This window comes from Ricinus communis, chromosome 7 (genome assembly GCF_019578655.1).
Source record: "Ricinus communis isolate WT05 ecotype wild-type chromosome 7, ASM1957865v1, whole genome shotgun sequence".
NCBI lineage: Eukaryota > Viridiplantae > Streptophyta > Magnoliopsida > Malpighiales > Euphorbiaceae > Ricinus > Ricinus communis.
The window spans coordinates 24,930,968-24,952,825 of NC_063262.1; the positions used below are offsets into that span (position 1 = coordinate 24,930,968).

The 21,858-nt window shown below is 34.8% G+C and overlaps 5 protein-coding genes and 1 non-coding gene across 7 annotated transcripts; 3 read left to right on the forward strand and 3 right to left on the reverse strand.

The window, feature by feature from the left end:
- Nucleotides 1–241: 241 nt before the first annotated feature.
- Nucleotides 242–3,944, forward strand: LOC8264933 (UBX domain-containing protein 1). 2 transcript variants are annotated; one of them, XM_048376316.1, is made up of 11 exons: nucleotides 242–457; nucleotides 557–652; nucleotides 807–883; nucleotides 1,191–1,273; nucleotides 1,427–1,487; nucleotides 1,810–1,877; nucleotides 1,970–2,051; nucleotides 2,524–2,610; nucleotides 2,707–2,784; nucleotides 2,912–3,031; nucleotides 3,557–3,944. In XM_048376316.1, the coding sequence occupies exons 1-11, from the start codon at nucleotides 268–270 to the stop codon at nucleotides 3,740–3,742; spliced, it is 1,128 nt and encodes a 375-aa protein (XP_048232273.1). In that variant the 5' UTR covers nucleotides 242–267; the 3' UTR covers nucleotides 3,743–3,944. The 2 variants fall into 2 exon arrangements, with proteins under 2 accessions (XP_048232273.1, XP_048232274.1); XM_048376317.1 differs by having other exon boundaries at nucleotides 1,194–1,273.
- A 211-nt stretch (nucleotides 3,945–4,155) lies between these two features.
- LOC107261412 (hydroxycinnamoyltransferase-like) lies at nucleotides 4,156–6,049 on the reverse strand. Its single transcript, XM_048376315.1, has 2 exons — nucleotides 5,478–6,049; nucleotides 4,156–5,275 (listed from the first exon to the last, which is right to left on the reverse strand). The coding sequence occupies exons 1-2, from the start codon at nucleotides 5,907–5,909 to the stop codon at nucleotides 4,388–4,390; spliced, it is 1,320 nt and encodes a 439-aa protein (XP_048232272.1). The 5' UTR covers nucleotides 5,910–6,049; the 3' UTR covers nucleotides 4,156–4,387.
- A 3,413-nt stretch (nucleotides 6,050–9,462) lies between these two features.
- Nucleotides 9,463–11,443, reverse strand: LOC8264932 (hydroxycinnamoyltransferase-like). Its single transcript, XM_048377222.1, has 2 exons — nucleotides 11,008–11,443; nucleotides 9,463–10,902 (listed from the first exon to the last, which is right to left on the reverse strand). Exons 1-2 carry the CDS (start codon nucleotides 11,437–11,439, stop codon nucleotides 10,018–10,020), a joined length of 1,317 nt encoding a protein of 438 aa, XP_048233179.1. The 5' UTR covers nucleotides 11,440–11,443; the 3' UTR covers nucleotides 9,463–10,017.
- Nucleotides 11,444–13,200: 1,757 nt separating this feature from the next.
- LOC8264931 (ankyrin repeat and SAM domain-containing protein 6) lies at nucleotides 13,201–16,350 on the forward strand. The gene is made up of 6 exons (XM_015720454.3): nucleotides 13,201–13,536; nucleotides 14,122–14,183; nucleotides 14,305–14,576; nucleotides 14,859–14,933; nucleotides 15,034–15,096; nucleotides 16,053–16,350. The coding sequence occupies exons 1-6, from the start codon at nucleotides 13,430–13,432 to the stop codon at nucleotides 16,095–16,097; spliced, it is 624 nt and encodes a 207-aa protein (XP_015575940.1). The 5' UTR covers nucleotides 13,201–13,429; the 3' UTR covers nucleotides 16,098–16,350.
- Nucleotides 16,351–16,975: 625 nt separating this feature from the next.
- LOC8262793 (GPI transamidase component PIG-S) lies at nucleotides 16,976–21,800 on the reverse strand. The gene is made up of 12 exons (XM_002521024.4): nucleotides 20,758–21,800; nucleotides 20,322–20,406; nucleotides 20,090–20,179; nucleotides 19,815–19,888; nucleotides 19,392–19,476; nucleotides 19,198–19,287; nucleotides 18,912–19,042; nucleotides 18,153–18,234; nucleotides 18,027–18,074; nucleotides 17,813–17,885; nucleotides 17,607–17,710; nucleotides 16,976–17,282 (listed from the first exon to the last, which is right to left on the reverse strand). The coding sequence occupies exons 1-12, from the start codon at nucleotides 21,633–21,635 to the stop codon at nucleotides 17,163–17,165; spliced, it is 1,860 nt and encodes a 619-aa protein (XP_002521070.1). The 5' UTR covers nucleotides 21,636–21,800; the 3' UTR covers nucleotides 16,976–17,162.
- TRNAK-UUU lies at nucleotides 21,733–21,805 on the forward strand. Its single transcript has one exon. It is a non-coding gene; the product is annotated as a tRNA-Lys (tRNA).
- Nucleotides 21,806–21,858: the final 53 nt, after the last annotated feature.

Sequence of the window (21,858 nt, forward strand, 5' to 3'; positions counted from 1 at the left end):
GAAGTTTGATTATATAGAAATAATTCTATTTAGATTCTGGACTAACTCAAATAGTAATTATATATATATATATATATATAATGGGAATCGAGTATGGGTATCCTTAAATGATTCCTGGCCAAAATCTAAGAAAAGAAAAGAAATTTGGCAATTAGGCGGGAAAAGGATTGTAAGTTCTTTCCGTGAGAGAGAAGGCGGCAGAAGGTATAAAATGAAAGAACAAAAGAGAGGTAGCACTTTCCATCGCTAGAATCTCCAAAAAATGGAATGGCGTACATTCCAGGGCTTCTCTTATCTTCCTGCAACTGCCCCATTTCTCTCTTTTATATTTATTCCTATTTTCTCTTTTCAGTTTCGCCTCATCTTTCAACCTCTCTCAATTTTCCATTATTCTCCAATCCAATAATGCAGTCCCAACAGCAGCAGCAGCAGCAGCAACAACAACAACAACAGGAGGGTATCACTTCGTTTAATGTTATTTGTCTTAGTACAGATGGAATTGAATAAATCCTTGCATTTTCTCTATTCCGATTGCATATTTGTTCTTTTATTACAGAAATGGATGTAATGGAAGTAAACAGGCATTTACTTGGAGAGCTTGAAGATATGGGATTTCCACTTGCCCGAGCAGCGCGTGCACTTCACCATTCAGGTGATCAGGTTTATTATATCCTCTAAAGAAATTTTGGGGGGTGGGGTGGGTGTGTGTGTGTTGGTGGTTGTGGTCTTAATTTTAACTTTTGTATTAGTAATCTCAACTGACTTTCATAATTTTATGAACATAAAAAAAAATTATTGGTTTTCAGGTAATGCTAGTATTGAGGCTGCCATAAATTGGATAATTGATCATGAGAATGACCCAGACATTGATCAAATGCCCTTGGTATGCTTCTCTTTTCTTAAACCCTTTTGTATGTTTTTCTTTTTGTGATCACATCTTGATGCTGCTTTTTTTTTTTTTTCTTTTTTTACACACTGATGGCAATACTTACAATTGTAAGTCATTGGTTTTGGGAGCTTTTGCCCGTTTTAGTGTTTAATAAAAGAATAATTTCGAAAATCATTTGTGGAAATTATTTCTTTTGTTAAACAGTATAATGGGTTAGACACATTGTTGGAGGTCTCCCTTTGTGGGAATTTTTTTATCAGAAAATGGGAAAAAGCCTGTCATATATATTTTGAATTTAAAGCAGATAGCAGTGAACATTGATATTGAATCTCCTCAACCATCTCCAACTACTGACGAATTGCAGAATATATTGCAAGCATTAAGGTTTGCTCCTTACAATTTCGATATGATAAAAGTCCTCTTCTTGCTATCAATTATGAAATACAGTTTCTTAGTAACTATTTACTTAGTTCTTTCTGATTTGAATCCTCAAATTTTTGACGCTAATTTCTTTCTTTCATTCTTAATTACTTTCAGGGATCAAATCCAAAAAACGAATGAAGAAGAAGAAAAGAAATTGGAAAGGGAGAGGGAGAAGGTGTGTGCATTTTGGTTGTTGGTTTTTTATTTCCTTCTCTAAATCATGCTCCATTTTTGTCGTTAAAATTTCTTTAGTTGTTTTCTGCTTTTGTAGCTTGAAAAATGTAAAGAGAAAAGAACAGAATATCATCTTCCTCTATTGTCACCAATAGAGCAAGTTGACGCTTGTAATTATGTGTTAAAAACAGTTTATGCAGAAAATGAAAAAAAGAAAACAAGTTTTCTGGCATATATCTTTCGTACTTGTGACCAAAAATAACAAGCTAGTTCGCCTATTTGTGTTCAGTTCGTGTAAGCTGGTTTCTAAAATTGTTTTATAGGAAAGAATTCGAGCAGGTAAGGAAATCCTAGAGGCTAAGAGAATTGCAGAGGATAGTGAAAGAAAACGGTATATTCTGGCACTTGATTTTATGGCATTCTTTTCACTTTTTCTTAATACATGAAATGTTTTTCCATTTTGAGCTCTGAAAACCTTTCCAGTTATTTAGCCTCAAGGAAGGCAGATAAAGAGGAAGAGAAAAGGGCAAGGGACAGAATTCGTCAGAAACTAGAAGCTGATAAGGTGTTTACCATTTCTATGTTTCTTTTTCCTGCTCCCAACATCGACAGCATCCCTTGTTTGTGATTACTTCCTGCCAAACACTGAAAAGAAATTAAACCAGAAATAGAAAAAGAAATTAATACTGGAGCACTTAGCACAATATTTCTGTTATCTGGACTTGAATACAAGAGAGCATTGTCACTAAGCAATTGCTTGTAGAAGTATTTAGCTTTTGAGAAAAAAGTTAAGCAATGCAATCAACGTTCCGGCATATGGTAGACTAAATGTCTACTAAGGAGAAGATTTTTACCATAATCATTCAAATCTTTTTCCTTTTATAGTGCATTTTGAAGATACATAAGCATTTAACGTGCATACTCTTAAACCAGTGATGTAAATTGTATTAAAGATTTTGGAATGCCATTGCTATTGAGTCATTATGATCCTTATCAATTTCAGAAATCTTTCTTCATTTCATTTCATTTCTTAACAGGCAGAAAGAAGACGGATGCTTGGATTGCCACCATCGGTTAGCCATTCGACTCAAAATCCTTCCACACATGTTCTGCAGGAGAAAAAGGTTTTTGTTTCTTTTATTAGTACGTATAAGAGAAGTCATCTATCGTATTACAGACAGAACTTGATGATAATTGGCTTTTGATGAATTCCATGCAAGTTGCAGAAGATTTTTCTTTCTACTACGGAGTCAGAGCAATTTAGAGAATGTTTAAGGTCTATTAGGCGTAATTACAAGGTTTTTGACTTCTCTTTAAAATAGCATTCTGGTTGTTATAAAGTTTAGAAGACAATATTTCCAGTTACCCATTTTGGACTAGGGATTAATGTCTTCCTTTCTTTTAACATTTTTTTTTGGGGTGCAGGATGATGATGCTGCAGTTAATAGAGCCTTTCAAACTCTTCTGATTTATGTGGGTAATGTCGCAAAGAATCCTGATGTGGAAAAATTCAGGAAGATCCGTATAAAAAATCCGCGATTCCAGGTAGGAACTTTTCAGATTTTGTTGAAAAATCCATTTTCCTGGCTTTAGCAGCTAATTATATGTACTAAGTGCTTTTCTCCATTAAAATTTAATTTGTCCATCTGATGCCAACATATAAATTGGTTCGTAATAAATTTGACTCTTGTAGGTCATCAATGACATACAGACGTATAAAAATATAGTTGATTAGGTGAACGTATTTTGATAATAAGAATAGTAATTCAAATAGCAAAAAGCTGTGTGTCCCTGTCATTTGTGAAATTGGCATATTCATCTGCCTTTTGAGCAGTGAAGTGAAGGAATGTTCCAATCAACAGCTGGAGAATTCAAACAGCTATCATTTCTTTCAAGTCTCATTCTGATGAATGGTTTAAAATTTGGAAAATTTTTATGTGCATCTTAAATGATGGAAATTTTACACATCCAGATAGCGTGCTAGATTAGTGGACTTGAAAGCTGTTTCTAAACCTGAGTTCTATTATTTGCAAGTGTATACTGAAAAGGTTTACAATCATGTGCTAACAGGATACAGTTGGAAGATTGAAAGGAGGTATTGAGTTTCTTGAACTGTGTGGGTTTGAGAGAATTGAAGGCGGCAAATTCTTGTTTCTTCCTCGTGACAAGGTCGACATGGCAGTATTAAACTCAGCAGGATCCGAAATAAGGTCTGCAATTACGAATCCCTTCTTTGGTCTTCTCTCTCATGGATAAGAGACAATTGGTTCTATATTAGGATCAATAATTTGATTCTGCAAATTGGGAGAAATATCTGGTGTTAAATGGAATGATGAACAAAGGAGAAGATAATGTAGCCATTCATCTTTCAGAGTTCCATATTCTCCTATCGGGTTCCCTGTTGTTGTATAAGGCTATCATGTTGTACAAAGCTTTGGGAAATGAGTGTTTAGTATCATTTCTAAATTGCCAACCAATTGGTCTCTTTATTTTATCTTTCTACATTCGTTGCTATGCAATTATTACCTTATCTTGGGAGATAATCTTGGGAGACAATTAGTACTGTATATCAATAATCTGCTAAGCTTATGTTAACTTGCCAGCTCTTTGCACAATTTAAACAAAGATTAGAATACAGGCAGAAATAATGTGACTCCTGACAACATACATAATTATGAATATTGATTCTCTTACCAATTAAGTTCTACAATATGAAGAATTTCCCATCATCAATGCAGGCCAGAAATGTGTCCCCTAAAATTATTTCTGACAGTACTATATTTTATCATGAACTGATAAAATTTGCTCTCTTTTAACTGTCTGATTTTTTGCTCTCATTCAGAGAGATTTATTTGGCAAAGCTAACAAATTACATAATGAAACTGTAAATTCATATCTATCTCACCATTCCATCATTAGTCTGCTGAACTCCTCCATTTCAGCATCAGGAAGTTCTAAGCAAACATTAATACCTCCCTCACCTTGCAGGTCTGGCAACAGAAATGCAAAACCTGGTTTGACAACAATCGGTGTGGTGCATTTAAGTTTTCCACACGCAAACACATCTTCCTCTAGCCTCAACCTCCACCATGGCACCAGTCTCAAGCTATTTTCCATGCAAGGCAACCCTCCACAGTGAACTGTTAACCAATCTATCACAGACCTCACATAATCATCATCCACTCTGTATATCCCTTCTTGCACTTTAGTCACAAGGTAAGAGTCATCCTTCTCCTTAAGCTCATTTATTCTTGCTTGAGCAAAGCAGGTGAGTACTGCATTGCCAGCAAAGCCATTTGGGGCTTTAGGCCTGATAATATTTCGAATATTTGTTGGAAACAATAATGTGCTAGTAATATCATCTTTCATCTTCACTGCAATGCTCCAGGCCTTCCACATTTTTGCGGCTACAACTTGAAAAGTGGTGCAGTTCTTCATTCTTCCATCCTCGAGGGCTGCCTTCTTTAAGCTGGCAAGGTATTGTCGGGACAGATAGATTATGTGAGTTTGACCTTGTGATGGAGTATCTTTGTGATCGATGCCTTCTGTGTCCCAAGCAGTGAGGAAGTTGTTGTTACAGGATGTTGAGTACTCTTGGTGCAAGTGATTGATTATTGGTGGATCCCTTCCTCTGAAAATTGTTCGATCAGGTTTTGGCTCTATGACAAGGCCATCACCACGACTAAAGGCAGCCCAATTTGTCTTGAACTCACTGAATGCAGTTCCGTCCATGATAGCATGATTGTATCTTATACCTACTGCTAGGCTTCCACATGCAAACTGCGTCAACTGTCACAACACAAACAAGTTAGACAGATTTAGCAGTTGGTTTCCAATAAACAGTTATCTACAAACATCTAATAGTTGATTACTGTCAATTAACTTTAACAGAACGCAAACTGTAGTTTAATACCCAGCAACAAACGTATATCTATACTACTTGAAGAATATAAAATGAATATCTGATGGTTTCAAATTGGCCGAATATAACCTGTATATGGAGAAGGGGCTTGTTTTTTAGTTCCATTTTCTCTTTGTCATTGTCATGCAAGAAACAAAGCAGCTTCTTGTACTCTGGTTTGGGTTTCAAAAGCTGACCAAGTTCGCTCAAACTGGCCTCAGTTCTGGCTGCAGCAAAGACAACACCTGCACCATTACAGTCAATTTCGAATCGTTCTTTCGCATCTATTGCTGGCACAAGCCGCCCTGCAACAAAGTCATAAGGAACTAACAAACGACTAAGTGCTTCGCACATATTATTACAAATTTGAGAAAAGCTAATATTATTCGCAGGAGGATCAACAAAGGAGACAGATTCTAGATATAACATAACACTGAGGTCCAACTTTGATAAGAAAATGTGCCTTTGCTCTGTGGATTTCTCTGATGCAATGATGAGTTTTTCAATTAGCTTCACCTCCATCTTTCCACCTTGGAAAAGCTTCAACTATGCTATATGTCAATGTCACACTAGAAAGGAAGGGAGTTGGTGTTTGATGTTTCACTGCAGTGTTGAACTTTAATTTCTTTGCTCATTTATAGACGTAAACTCAGTTCAGGATGCAAAGAACTGATAGAGAGAGCATTATAAAAGAATCAATGGGTGGTTTAAGCATCCTAATCTATATTGGAAATTAATCAGTGTCATAAAATCCTTATTTATTGAAGCCTTAAAGTTTTAGCCCCAACCTTCAGTATAAACTTCTAGAGAAAAGTTTGGAGAGTCAGGTTTCGGTGTTAGGCTGCCTAAACCAGAGAATAAACGGTGGTCAGAGCTGGACCAAATGCCTAGTGATGAAGAGAACGTATCTACGACAAGTGTTCAGGGTTTTTTCTTTTGTTTCTTTTTTTTCTTTAAATGCATTTTCAAACTTTGTAAGAAGAGTAAAGCATTTAAAAGTCAGCCTTTAGGACTTGTGTGTAAATTGTATTGAAGAATTTGGAAAGCAATTGCTACATGTTGATTCTTTATGATCAGTTCGAGTTTCAGAATGTTTTATTTCTCACTGTTAATGCATGTTCTGTTTCTTCACAAGCAGAAAGATGGTGAATGCTTGGATTGCCAACACCAGTCAGTTAGCCATATAGCTCTAACATGTGCAGGAAAAGAAAATGGTCTGGTATCATTTTCTATTACCGACTGAAGCTGATAATCATAATATCATTTTGCTCTCTACGCCACAAAGGCTGAGCAGAACCCATGATATTTCTCATGCCGCAATTACAAGCCAATGAAATATGAAATCAAAAGACAATATTTAAATTGTTTGCTAAAGTAGTGGATTTGCAGGCTGTTCTCTGGACCTGTTGTTGTAAAGGGCTACTATGTTGCACAAAGATTTAGCAAGTGAATGTGTATTACTTGTTTTCATACTTTTCCAGCTAATTGATCTCTTTACATTCCCTTTCTACATTTGTTGTTGCTAGGTAGATACATAAATTGCATATCCGGTTTGGCGGTGGTAAAAACTTCTGTTATGATAGAAAAGCTTCGGAAAATCATAATCAAGTTGCTATACTTTCCATTTGCAGCTGGGAATGCTGAAGTTAATCAAGTTGATGGCAACATTTTGTTTAGTTTCTTCACTTTGGTTAAAGCTCTTGTTATGATAGAACAGCTTGTGCTAGTTCCAGAGTAATATGGAATTTGTCTTGTTAAAGTTAATCAGATATTCTTTTGTAGTAGTTGTTGAATTTCTCTATGTAATGATGTGGTAGACGAAACTTGGTTCTACAAAGAAAAAAAAATAAAAATCAAGGAAAACTCTACATAAGAACTCTTATTTTGCAAATCGAGTTTCTTAATTTTCCTTGCACTTCTCATTTTTTGATTTTTTTTTTGTTTACGTTCTTGAACTTATCCAACTTCTATTTTACAGGAACTCAATTTGATTTTACAATCTTGCAGAGAATATCTTATTATGCATTATTTTTGCTCTCATTCGGAGAATTTATTTCAGACATATCTACCTCATCATTCCACCATTCATCTAGTGAAGTCTTCCATTTCGGTATCAGGCAGTTGAAGGCAACAGACAAAACCATCTAGTGATGTTTTCCATTTCGATTAAGTATATACATTGATGCCATCCATGAGACAGTGATTGTATCTTATGCCCATTGCTAAGCTTCCACATCTGAACTGCGTTTACTGTCATAACGAAGACATTATATTCAGAATTGAGCAGTTGAATTAGCATAAATTGTTGTGAACTGTCGAAACCGAACATCTGGAGGTTAATCATTTTGATACGTTGGGAAACAGGTCGACTCTACTGCTGATTAGTGTCTAACAGAAGAAACATCCTCTTCTTTGTTATCCATTTGAATTGAAATAAATTTCAATCCCTGGAAACAGAAGCACATCAGACTACTTGAATAATGTGATTTATTTAAAATTAAAATATAGTCAGAGTCGTGTATGATATGAAATTTACCTGTATGTTTAAATGGTGCTTGTCTTGGAGTTCCGTTTGTTCTTCATCCTTGTCGAGCAACAGACAAACAGCTTCTTTTATTATTACAGTCTATCTCTAACCGTTCCTTCTCTTCCAGCGCTGCCATTAGCCGGCCCGCATCAAAGTCACATGGTACTAGCACACGACTAATGCACACGTTGTTACAAATTTCAGAAAAGCTAATATTATTCACTGGAGGATTAAGAAAGGAGACTGATTCTTGGTTTACAAGAAGAGTGAGATCAATGCTTGACAAGAACACGCGTCTCCATTTTGTAGGCTTCTCTGGTACAATAACAAGTCTTTCAATTAGCTTCACCCCCGTTTTGTCCTTTCACCTTGGAAAAGCTTCAACGACGTTCAATGTCAACGCCGAATACCCAGAAAGGAAATAGGTATTAGATCTCTCACTGCACTAGTCTCGGAATTCATTTTCTAATCTCATTTATAGACCCCAAATTTGGTTTAGAATGTAAACCTTTGATACATAGAGCATTGCATAAGAATCAACTCTGAGCTAGGGTGGGCTAAACATCCTAATCTATGGTGGAAACTAAAGGAGTGATAGTATCCTTATTGATTGAAGCATTGAAGTTTAAAGTTGACTCTTCAGTTTAAACTTCTTAAAATAAGTATTGAAAATCATGTTTTAGGTGCTTGGCTACCTAAACCTGAGTGTTCAAATCTTTCTGATGCATTTCACAGACTTGCTAGAAGATTAAGTCACTTAACAAATCATCCATTAGGGAGTGATTATGCATATTGTTGTAATATTTGCAAAAGATATTGCTGTTTATTCATTATGATCGTTTTTTAATTTCAGAAACTTTATATTCTCATAATCAATGCATTTCCAAAATGTTTCATTTATTCACAGGCTGAAAGTAGTACAGGAGTCTATCTGAAAAAATAGTGTCCTGCAGACTGAATCTGACAAGATATATACATGAAATTTAACGCATGAGTATGTTCTACAACAAAGATAAACTTGTGAAATTAAGTAGATTAAACCCAATACTTATTCACATAGGTTGAGCTAAACTGTAATCTATTCTATTTGAGAATCATATGAAATTATCCACCACGTGTTATTAAAATGACCCATCAAATAAAATAATGACATTTTATTTTATTTTTCTATATCAACATTATTTCTAAAAATTAATGTCTTGTTAATCTTAGAGATAAAGCTCACATATAAAAATGACATTAAATGTCATTATTCCATTCGATGAATCTTTTGATGACGTGGTGGATCATGAGCATGTAATAATTTCTCTGGATTTAGGCATGAATTGCATCTCCTAAAGAGATTTCTAGTCCGAAAGGATTAGTTTAGTTAGTAAGGGGAAATACCCTTCTTCTTTTTTATGATTAGAATTTGATCCTCCTAATAGTATTTTGAATAATGTCTGAGTCCAGAGAATCAAATGCTAATATTCCGAACGAATGATTTTAGAATATCAAGTCTTATACTTTTTCACTGTTTCATATTAAAGAAAAAGGAAAACTATCACCTGTCCTGTAAAATAGCTTATCATGAATCATGAAAGTAACTATATAATGGCTTTTACAGCAAAGTAGCTGACATTTTTTCTTTCAATGAAAAGAAAAATTCATGGGATCAAAGAGCGAAATACCTGAACTGGACCTCATTGTCGCAGTGTAGACTGTCTAAATCAGAACCTACAGAGTGCAAAGACCTGAGCCCAGTAGTTAGAACGTCATAGTTTACAGCGATTGAAAAGGGAGCAAAGAAAAGAAAAAGAAAAAAGAAAAAAGGGTATTGAAGTGAATGTTGGAAAAAAATTGAGGAGTAAATGTTTCACTTTGATTTGTTAAGTATCCAACCATGAACATTTTCAGCAGTAACAGAAATCTCCACTCAGTTCCTAACTCTAAGCTCACCAAAAAATAAAGAAAAAAAATCTAAAAAAGTTCTTTTCTGTCTGAAAGTCGAAAGTACTATCCTCTAGTCCTTTTCTGCTATCAACCAGCATCTATTGTGACAATCAGCAAAACTCATTTATACTATGTCTATATTTTGTGTCATTAAACATAAAACAAACCCCATTACCCCATCAATAATCTACAAAACTCATCCATTTGATCGTCAGGCAATTCCAGGCAAACATTAAGGCCTCCCTCCCCTTCAGGCCCTGGCAAAAGAATGACCAAACCAGGTTTTATCAGAATTGGTGTAGCACATTTGATTTTTCCCCAAGAAAAAACATCTTCTTCTAATCCCAATCGAAACCATGCCACCAATGAGAAGCTATTTTCCCTGCATGGTACTCCTCTATGAACCTCTAGCCAATCTATCCCTGATCTTACATACTCATCATCCAATCTTTCGATCCCTTCTTGCACTTTCTTTACTAATACTGAGTCCTCTCCATCCTTAAGTTCCTTCACACTTGCTCGGGAAAAACCAGGAACTAATGCATTGCCTGCAAATCCATTTGGGGCTTGTGGCGCAACTATCTTTCGTGCATCAACTGGAAATAGCATCATGCTGTTTACGTCATCCTGCATTTTCATTGCAATACTCCTTGCCTTCCATATCTTCGCAGCAACAACTTGAAAACTGCTGCATCTTTTCAGTTTTCCATCCTGGAGAGCTGCTTTCTTTAAGCTGGCAATTCTTTTTGGAGAAATGAAGATCAAACGAGTCTTGTTCTGTGGTAAGCAGTTGTTGACATTGATTCCACTAGTGCCGCAGACTGTGAATAAGCTGTCTGTCCTGCATCCAGTTGAGTATTCGTAGTGTGGGTGATTGATTCTTGGTGGGTTCCTGGCTTTGAAGATTGTTCTGTCAGGATTCGGCAACATTACAATTTCATCTCCACGAGTTAAGGCAGCTAAATTTTTCTCAAACTCACGGACTGCAATCCCGTCCAAGACACAATGGTTATATCGAGAGGCTAGTGCGAGGCTTCCACATCCAAAATGTGTTAACTGTTACAACATAATTGTCAAAATCACAAATGATATTAAAAATGACCAAAATCGAGATCGTGGAAACAGTAATTTTCTAAAAGCAACTGCTATAGAAGATTAAACCTGCAAGTGCAGAAGAGGCTTGTCTTGCAGCTCCACTTGTTCACTCTCATCTTGCAAGAAAGCAACCAACTGCCTGAACTCCTCTTTGGGCGCCAAAAGCTCCCCAAGTTGACTCAAAGTAGAGCTCGTTTTCGCAGCAGCTACAACAGCACCAGCACCATTACAGTCGATCTCGAAGCGATCTTTATCTTCTAGCGCTGGCACAAGCCTTCCTGCAAAGAAGTCATAAGGCACTAGCAACTTACCTAATGCAGAGCATAAATTGTTGCAAGATTCAGAGAAGCTCAATTTGCTCAATGGAGGATCAAAGAAAGACACAGATTCTTGATATACAACGAGAGATAAGTCTATGTTTGATAGAAAAATGCGTCTTCTATCTGTTGGGTTCTCTGGTGTAATCACAACTTTCTCAACTAGCTTCAAGTCCTCCATTAATTCTTTCTGCTTTTTCTGGAGAAAATTGTGAACCAATTGAACGCAAGTATTGATAACTAAATTTCTTGAAAATGGAAGTGAATGAAATTATCTTTGGGCTTGACCTCTACCATTATTTATACATACAATTTTCCTTTTTCTAATGCATGACGTTTCTTTAGTGGTTTTAAAGAAACAAACGTACATCATAATATAACCGAAGCATTTGTTAAAATCAAAGCTTCTTTAAAAATGAGGGTAATACTTATGGCTTTTAGAATTGAGTTGAGTTTCTTAAAAATAAAATTAATGAAGATAAATGAAGACCGTCCATGGATTAATATACTTTAATAGCTCCGACCTTTGTAATAACTCAAGTTATTAATATATAGGGTGAGCTAGCATATATAAAATTCTGATGTTTAACTTAGACATAATAAGCTATGTTAGTGAACTTATCTAAGTTCTTAAATTTAAATTAAATGACTAAATTAATTTTTATTAAATATTTGAATTAAAATTTTTAGAAAGTAAGTAGTTAATAATTAGATAATTAGTTTTAGTCATTGATTTTATATTTAATACTCAAAATTATATAAACATAATTTATTATATTCAAAATTGAATTATATGAGTGGACCTTAATCCAAAAATTTTGCTAATTGGTAATGTGGTAAGAGATATTAAAACAACTAGTGACATTTGGATTAATTTTTTTAATGAAAGTCTTACATTATTACCAATATTTATAAAGTAAAAGAGATTGACAGCAATTACAAAAAAAAGTGAACACCACATTTATGCCAATATATATAAATAAAATTTTATTTTTAAGTTAAAATATACTCACAAAATCAAACTTTAGAAGTAATCCAAAAAAAAAAAAAAAGTAATGGTAATTATACAATAAGTTAAAATTTAATAAAATATAAATTTAAAAAATGTACAGCTTGTCTTTAAACTTTATTACTTACCTATTAAACATTTCAAGTAATACTATGTGCTATTGAATTCTTGAATTGCATAAACTGATGCTATTAATTCCTTTTCTGTTTAAATTTTAATTGAATAAAAAGAATCATAAAATTTACTTATTCTTAGTTTCATAAATAAATGATAATAAGGATGAGAAAATAACAAAATTATACACAATAATTTAACAATTTTCTTGTTTTTTATTTTTGTTAAATATTGGATTCATTTTAAATTGAGATTATTTTATAAATTATAAAATTATAATTTATTATATTAATTACGATTAGAGAAGATTCTTATCTAGACCAAATATATACACCACAATAAATATAAAACGATTGATTATTTAAAATTATTAAATATATACCAATAATTTATTAATTTAGTATATAAATAAAAATATATACCGAGACCAGGCAAAAAAATTTAGCATAAATAATTTGTGTATATATTTATATATAAAAAATATTCTATAAAATAAAAAAGTTAAAAGCACCATCCCATAGTTTAGCAACTTAATAACACTAGCAGCAAAGTTTTTAGGTTAATTTGTATTAAATAGCGAGTCAGATGAGTTCCACCCTTAGTTGAAGATTCCATATAAAAATGATAATAAAAACTTTAATAGATTGAGTTGAGGTTTCAATAACATATTTGTTTAAGTGAATAAAACAAAAGAAAAGGTGCAATAACATATGAATTCAGTCGAGGGGCTCAACTGCAAAAGTGATAAAGTTCAGGGAGCAAATTATAGTTTTTGCCTTTAAAAATATCAACCTAAAGAAAAAAGATATTAGAAAAACTCGATCAGGACCGTCAATACATCACCACTTACACTTCACGTCGCAGGACAGTATCAAATTACTATTCTGCTAACATTTTCTCCACTCTCGATTTCAAAATCACAAAAGCCAACAAATTTTTTTATAAATAAGTTTAATTAGGGCTTTTGTTAATTAATTCCTGCAACGTTCTAACTTGGCTTCCAAATTTTTTAGGGTTAGGGTTTAACGAATTTCATATTAATTAAAAGATGTATGCTGATCGAGTCGAGGCTGCAGCAAAAAGGTCTATAAAAGATCGTCTCAATGGCAATTCTGTCGACGACTCTTCTCGACGCCGTCAATTCACCGGCAAAAGGTTTTTTTTTTTTTCGATTCTCCTCGAAATTTCTTTATTTTTACTGTGATTTCGCTTCATCTGGATTCTCATTGTTCACATTGTTAGGTGATTCTACTACAGATAAAAAATGCTAATTAAGTTTCTAATTTTACCTGAATATTATTAGCTAACGCATGTTTTACATTCTAATTTATCCTCAGTTTTATTTTTCTCATTGTTAGGTTCTACTGAATTGGTGAAACCCTTTTGTAATTCTTATTTGCGATTTTGAATTTGTTAAGAGGCTTGAAGAGTAGAAGAACACATTGGGCTTGCTTGGAATAAACCCTATGCAAGAAATGAATTTTTGCAAAATCATGTCAATTTATTATATGATTTCATTTCTTTCAAAATGCCCTTTTTTTATTAGTTGAAATAATTGAATTCTTGCTTGCTTAGACTTATGTGAACAAGGAGAATCAGAGTGTGGCTTTTTTGTTTCCTATATATCATGGCACCCCTCTAGCATAACTGCCCTCTAGATTGCTTGTTTGATACTGTTTATGCTCTTGCTTTTATTGTGGTTGAAACTCAATTACCAAGATGATTCTGTATGTTTTGCAGGCAGAGGCAAGATGATAAGTGGGAACATGATCTCTATGAGAATAATGAACCACGACTATCAAGTATGCATTGACTGATAAACTCACAGGCACCTAAATATTGCTGCTGTTGTTGGATTCAAATCAATCAACTATATTTGCTGTTGTTGTTGTTGTTCTGACTTTTTGTTGATGCCTTGTCAAGATCGCAAAGTCAGCGGTCAAGATCTTCGTCTGAAGCTTCAAAAGAAAAGTCATCCACAAGCATCTCAAAGCATAAAGGGGACAGTTTCAGGCATGCGGGATTTACGTGAGAAGCTATCTGGGACTATGAATTCACAACCACTGAATGTTGACCCACCTAAAAGAAAATTGGAGGCTGCTAAACCGGCTAGGAGAAGTGCTGCAGTCGAAGTTCCTGAACCAGAGATTAAAAAAGTTGCTGCAATGGCTTCTAGAAGAAAATCTCAGCAAAAGGCATACATCTAATTTCATTTCCTGATTTATACATGAGAAGCTACCTTAGGCATGCATCTTTTATTGGTTTAAAAAGGATCATTAAAAAAAATATTATATGTTAGATGAATTGTGGGCTTTAAGTTTTGTATTTCAGTTACAATGGGTGCTGTAAATTTTGGCAAAGAGCGCATACAGTAAAATTGCTATAATATTGGCACTTAAATGCACACATAAATGTGTGGTAATGGACTCATTTGCAGCTTGTTTTTGCTATTTCTAAGTGCTACATGCCTGGTGCAGGGTGATACTTCATTGGAAGGTTTTCTGCAGTCACTAGGCCTCGAGAAATATCTGATTACGTTTCAAGTTGAAGAAGTAAGTAAATTCTGTGCTTTATTTGCCTGCTGCTAATATGTGTAATTTGTTGGACATGCTCATAGTCTGAACTTCTCTCTTTTGTTTGGGCGCTCTACAGGTTGATATGACAGCTCTTGTACACATGAGCGATGAGGACCTCAAAGTTTTAGGAATACCAATGGTAAACTTGAGCTTTCACTCAGACATGCATATTTTTTATGCTGCATTTTCATGTAGCAATATTGTTGTTTTCTTTTTGTTGATGAAGGATTGCGAATCCTTCCTTTCTAGATATACTCCAAGGAAATATTGAAATTCTGCTTTTTTACCCTCTAAGGATCCATATCCAACTTCTATGTCAGAAATCAATTTTTTGTCAACTGATTAGACTTATTTTAACGCATATTGGTTTTTTAATAAGTATTGAGCGTTGTGGGTCACAACTCAAAATCCTTAACCTAGAGTATGCCTAAAAACTGCAGTTCCTATTCAACTTGCAACATGGGATGGCCAATCTGAAATCTCAATCCATGAAACTGAAATTCCTTTTCGGATTGAATGAAATGAAAATGCTAGCAACTAGCATCGTGCAGTAAACAGGCCTTTAACCATTGGCCACTGGTGCTATGTGCTACTGCTCACATTGCTTTTTCAAAACCGATCAAGTCTTTTTGTCCCGCTAAGGATAGTTAACGGTTAAAAGAATTTATTAGTGAGTTTAAAACTTTGAAGATTTGTTTGTCATCAAGTAACTGTGCTAAGTAAATATGAAAATAATATTATGCTGTTTCTTGCTTGCATACCTGATCTTCATGTTACAATATGTTGCCCCTAATTTTTCTGCTCACCTGCTTTCTTGCACTCTGGAGAAGTAACTTGTCGTAGTCCAATGATCTATATAATTTATTAATTTCCGATCCATTTTTATATCCAGAAAGCTAGAAATTGAAAATAACTCATGTTAGACAACAACTATATTCTGATGAATCGATTTTTTCCGCGATATCGATAAATACCTTCTAGATTGTTTTCATCCATGACTCTGCATATTTTAGGACATGAATCATGGTTCGAAACTTCAGGTTTATGTTCTCCTTCTTGGATCTTCCACAACTGAGTAGCTTTTGGTGATTTCAGGGCCCAAGAAAGAAGATACTCTTAGCATTGGAATCCAAAGGCTAGCATTGAGGAAAGTGGCACCTGCATGTTCTATGGGTTGACAGTCGAATTGTTAGGGCTGCCTTTTGCTTGATATATGCCTGGATGTAAAAAATTGCCTTCCCCCTCTGAAGGTGGCTTAACTGGCTCATTATAGATGTCAAACTGGTATGAATATTAGCTTGCACCAAATGTAGGTCCTTTCTTTTTTCTCTGTTTTTTGTTTTGTCGGCCAATTGTTGGAACTTCAGATTAATGAAATTATCATTTCGTTCAATTCAGTTGTTTTTGGATACTTTTAAGGTATTTCTGATGAACTATGTTAGTTAGGTGATGAAATAGCACAACTTGGTAATGATTAGGTTGAGCAATGGGGGTGTCATTGAAGGAAAAAAAGATGGGTTTTGAAATGTATTAGAAGTCTGATAGCTTGACCTGCATAAATTCAATATTTTCTGCATGCTAGCTAAGTTGCATGATTTCTGGGTGTCCCCTAAGAAGTTTAGAGAAGTGGGGTTTTTTCTATTCAAATGCAAATCCGCAATATTATATCTATCTTGTTTTATGAGGCTGCATTAAGCTTCGAATAAATAAATTGCGCCAAGTCATCTGAGAATGGCTGTGAGTTTCCTGTAAAGATGTCGCAATTACAAGTCAGAAGCGTGTACTTCACTCTCCTTTTCCGTATTCTTTTGTGGCTTGGCATGTGTTATTTAATCATTAACACACTTTTGATTTTCCATTACCTACAGCAACAAAACAAAAAAAATAAAAATGATTTGCCACTTGGACGTTTCAGCTCTTGACTGAAACTTTTGTTGTTCAGAAGTTTTAAATTTGCCAATTCAAAGACTTTTTTTGTTTTTGCTTTATCGAATTCTAAACTTGTATTAACCAGCCACTCATCAATCCCAAGAAATTTCATTGTACTTTAGGAGACATCAAAGGATGATACAAGCTAGCAAAAATTAGAAACCGTATTTAGAAAATGCAGTTCCCTGGCTGCCAACACTATTCTCCCAGTCTTCAAGCATGTCTTCCAGTATGGGAGCCTTCTTCATGTCAAACCAATTATGTTACAGGAAACAACTATGGTGCTGCCTCTGCTTTAGCCTTCCATAACAAGTACTTGGCATTTTCTTTCTTGTATCTCCTCAATTCTCTTAATGCAGCGAGGAGGATATGCATTGAAACTGGAAGAAAGAAAGGCTGTCCAAACACAATTAAAGATTACATGAGAATGGTTACCTGTTGTATTATACATAGCTACAACATATGCTGTACTTGACAATCACTGTTAAGAACCTCATTAGCATATTTTTATCTCCAAAGTTTCAGGAAATTGGCAGAAGCAAAATACTATTAACATGAATTTCCTGAACAAGACAATTTCATACATGTCAAATGGAAAATAGTTGCAAAAAAATGTTAAAACATCTAATATCAAAGCTAAATATATTTGGAACCATTCTATATACACATTTTCAGGAATTCTTATCATACAAATAATAATGATATAGTTATGAAATTTACCGAGTAGACTGCAAAACAATGTTCAAATGAGTAGTAGCTGACAGACATAATTGATGGATGGAAAAAGGCATCCTCTGCCAAAGATCTCGCATTCCTTGAGGAGACTGACAAGAAAAGATTTTGACTAGTTTACCTTCCTAGATAGTATATAATTCAAACTTTTTGAACTGGATTTGGGCTAACTTTAGACAGTGTTAGAAACATACCAGCGGAAGCATCATAAACTCCAAGGGAGACATTGATTTGAGCTAACTCTGCTGATTGAAGAGAGAACATTACCTGTTTAAAGAGGTCATGGAATTTACACATTCGGCATATCAATATATCAAAAACTAGAATAGTAACTCCAATTAAGATCCTGAAAATGCATGTTATATCACTGCCTACGACATTAAAAAGAATATGCTATAGATATAGGACCTGCTTTCCTATCTCATCCGTAATAATCATCCTTGGTAAAGACTGAACCTGCAGTAAGAATTTTATTAGATTCTGATAATGATTTAAAAATATTAGGGTGGCTCTTTAAATGGTTTCCCAACTTACCAATTTAGACAGAGATCTAAGGGTTGTAGCACTTGAGTGAAGATTAAAACAAGTATGTTGCCGTGACAAGAAATCCAATTCCCTGCATAAGAATGATGAGCAGTAAGAAATATGCTCATTGCACTACATTATTTTTGGCTTTAAGAATTAAGATCTTGAAGTCAAAATAAAAATATTAAAGTTGAAAGATTGTACAAGCCATAGAAGTTGACAAGAACAAAAAGAAAAAAAACACAGAATTTTGCAAAAATGTATACTTTGGTCTATATAGATTTTGAGCTATAAACACAAGTACTTCACTCAATTCACTTTTTAAATAAAGCAGCCTATTAGTCCCTAATTTGGAGTATAATATACAATGTATATTACCTTAGGAATAACAGTTGTCCCATATGAAAATTTTAGGACTTTGGTACAATATTTTAACAGGAGTAAAGTGCGAGTCATTTTAAAATTCAAGGACCATATTCACTTCTAAGAAGTGAGGGACTGAGTGTTAAAATCATGTAAAATTACAGAGCCTTTTGTATTTTTCCAAACCAAATATAGGTAATGGTTATAAAATGCAATGCACTCTCTGAAAAAACCGATTTATTTCTTTTCTCCCATTGAAAAGTTGGACTGCAATTGCAAGTTTTGGCTTGTAACATGGTAGACCATTTTTGTTAATGAACTTCATTGGTAAATAAAAAGCCAGGCTGTCATAGAAAAACTACCAAACCCTTAATTAGATTTGTGTAAAACAACTACTTTTCTCACCATTCTGTGAAGCCTCTTTCACTAGCTAAGAGATTGTAACTGCCATATGCACCAGCATAAATACTGTTGGACGTAAGACCAAAAAGTTGCCGGAATTGCCCCATGAAAACTTCAAAAACCTTCTGAAGATCCTGTTCAGAAAATGCATACATGAAACTTGAGAAACATAAGCCAGCCTAAATAACAAGGGAACCAGCATATGATATGCTTATTCTATCTTGAATGAAAATGACGACATTTATAAGAAATAAAGCCAGCTTGGTCACTCTAGGATTAAACATCTGACCTGAGTAGATATTACATGCCTCCCAGGAAGCTCACTTTCTGAATCTTTTAAACAGCTTGGGGAATTCCACACCATAACACCTCCCCACATCTGTGGCAACTCATTAGAATCAGTAACATCATGACAAAATGATTTCACAAGAAGATGAATTGGCAATCAATGAGTCTGGAGCTAAAGAAGATAAGATAACTAACTGGAGAGATGAAACCATTTGTTGCAGAAATTTGCCCATTTGGGAGCTTTAGAAGAAGGGGACATTCATCAGCAGATGGTACATACCTGGAATGGAGAGAGAACATTGACATAAAGATATTTCAGTGAGACAGATTTCTCCTTTCAATGAGGAAAGCAGATTTGCAGGAAGACTCAGCAACTATATGATGGAAGCAGAAATTTCTAGGCAATAACAAACAGTGTAGCGCTTAAACCAAAGTTTGGTCTCAAAGATACTAAACATTTTCTAATGAAAACACATGCAAGCGAATGAAAGGCGCATGTGTCAAGGTGTTTACATCACCATTACATGGGAGGTAATGTGAAATCTGATAACCATACTATTTAAGTAAGACAAAACTGTCATTTGAGAGAATAAAACAAAATCAAGTAAAAGAATATACACCACAAATTGCAGTATCTTTGATCGCCCACCAGCTGCAATAGAAGTATCCAAGTGCCATTCATTTGAGTTCACCTAATCAGATAATTCGAAGACACGTGTGAGAAAAAATTGAGAACTCTCTCATTCTAGATGTTGAGTAGTCCAGTAAAAAAAGACAAATCCATGTATCCAAGAGCTTACACCAGGAAATTTCAAGATTAAAGATAAATGAAATGGTCATAGTCATTTACTTGTCTGATTATTTATCAAAGTGCAGTCAAGAAAATAACTTACAAGGAATGGAAGATCATTCGCGCCAAAGATATAGCTGCTTAGCTTTTCATCCCAGGAAGAAAAAGAGGACTTCGGTGTATAGTACAGAACCTATCCAAACGAAGAAAAATTAACAAAAGAAAATAAAATAAAATAAAACAAATCGGTCAAGGACAAAAACACAAATGGCCAAGAGCCAAAAATGTGAATAGAAACAAGTATTTGCAAAAGAATGAAGTTTTGATTTCATTACCTGGCTTTCCACACTTATATTTGCTATAGGCCCCAATGCTTCAATCACAGGGGCCAACAAAGTCTCATCTATTCTCTGAAAGTCCCTGCAAATACAAAGGTTTGCAAGATAAACGGAATGCACAAACATTATGAGAAGACAAGTTTCATAAACTCAAGTATATGTCTTATCCTATCACCTTAATTTAAAACTTGAAACATAATATGATCAAAGACAATTAACCTTAAAAAGCTGCTTATGAAACAAATTAATGTTTAGTACAAGTAAAACCAAATGTTTCCCTCTATTAGTTCTTTTAAGATACCTACTCTACTCTTGATTCATCCATTATTATTTACTAGTTCCTAAATCAACAGCCCTGAGAAACAAACATAACACTAATTAATTAAACGCAGTGATCCCTAACAAAAAAGAAAACGACAATAATTTTGATTACCAATCATAAATCCAATCGCGGGGATTGGCATTAAGCAAATTGAAAGAAAGCACAATCCTTCCATCAGAACCAACAGGCATGAACTCTTGATGAATCAATCCTTCCTCTTTACCTCCATTACCAAACACATTGACGAATATCTCCACTACTTTCTCCACCATTTCCTCAATTTCTAAATCCCTCCCTACAATCCATGCGTGCCTATACTTCCCTACAACCACCTTCACTCCCTCCACTTCACCATCATCCCTATCCACCACCACAACACTAAACACTTTACCATTACTCAAAACACTCCCCAAAGCCTCATCAACACGCTCATCATCATGACCACCAAAATCTAAATCAGCAGCAGTAATTGCGCCACATAAGCTAGATTGACTATGATTATCAGTATGTGATTGATCGCAAACCCTAACGGAGAGAGTGAAATTATTATTACCACTACAAGCACCGCAATGAGGAGGTCTTTTTGAGGTTAGTTTGGTAATTTGAGATGTAATTGAGAGTTGTAAGTAATGTGGAGACATACTAGGGTTTGAAGTAATGAAAATAGCTTGGAAATGAAACGGAAATTGTAAAGGATTTGATTCGATTTCTTTTGAAAGTGTTTCCATTTCGCTGAATGGTAATGGTGACCGGTAGATTTCAACTGACTTCCATAAGAATGGGAAACCGATAAGGAATGAGACTAGGACAGAGAGAGTCAGGATGAGACGCTTTAATCCAGGTTTAGTTTTGCGCATGCTTTCTGATTCGAATTTTGATTCCGGAGGGGTTTCGGTATTTTCCGATATTTCGGAGAGAGTCGGAGGAGGTTCTGACATTTCGGATTGGTGTTCGGCGGGAATTGAAGATTGTGAGATTTCGTCCGCCATTGTTCAGCTTTCAGCTGGAGACCTGCAGTCTATTGCCCAGCTATAGCCTTTGGCGAGTTAGAAGTCAGTTGTATATTTTCCCATACTAAACAAACAAGCCGTCTTAGCTCAGCTGGTAGAGCGCATGGCTTTTAACCATGTGGTCGTGGGTTCGATTCCCACAGACGGCGTTTTCTGAGGATTATAGTCTAATTACGTTTTACTTTGCAGTAATTGGTAATTG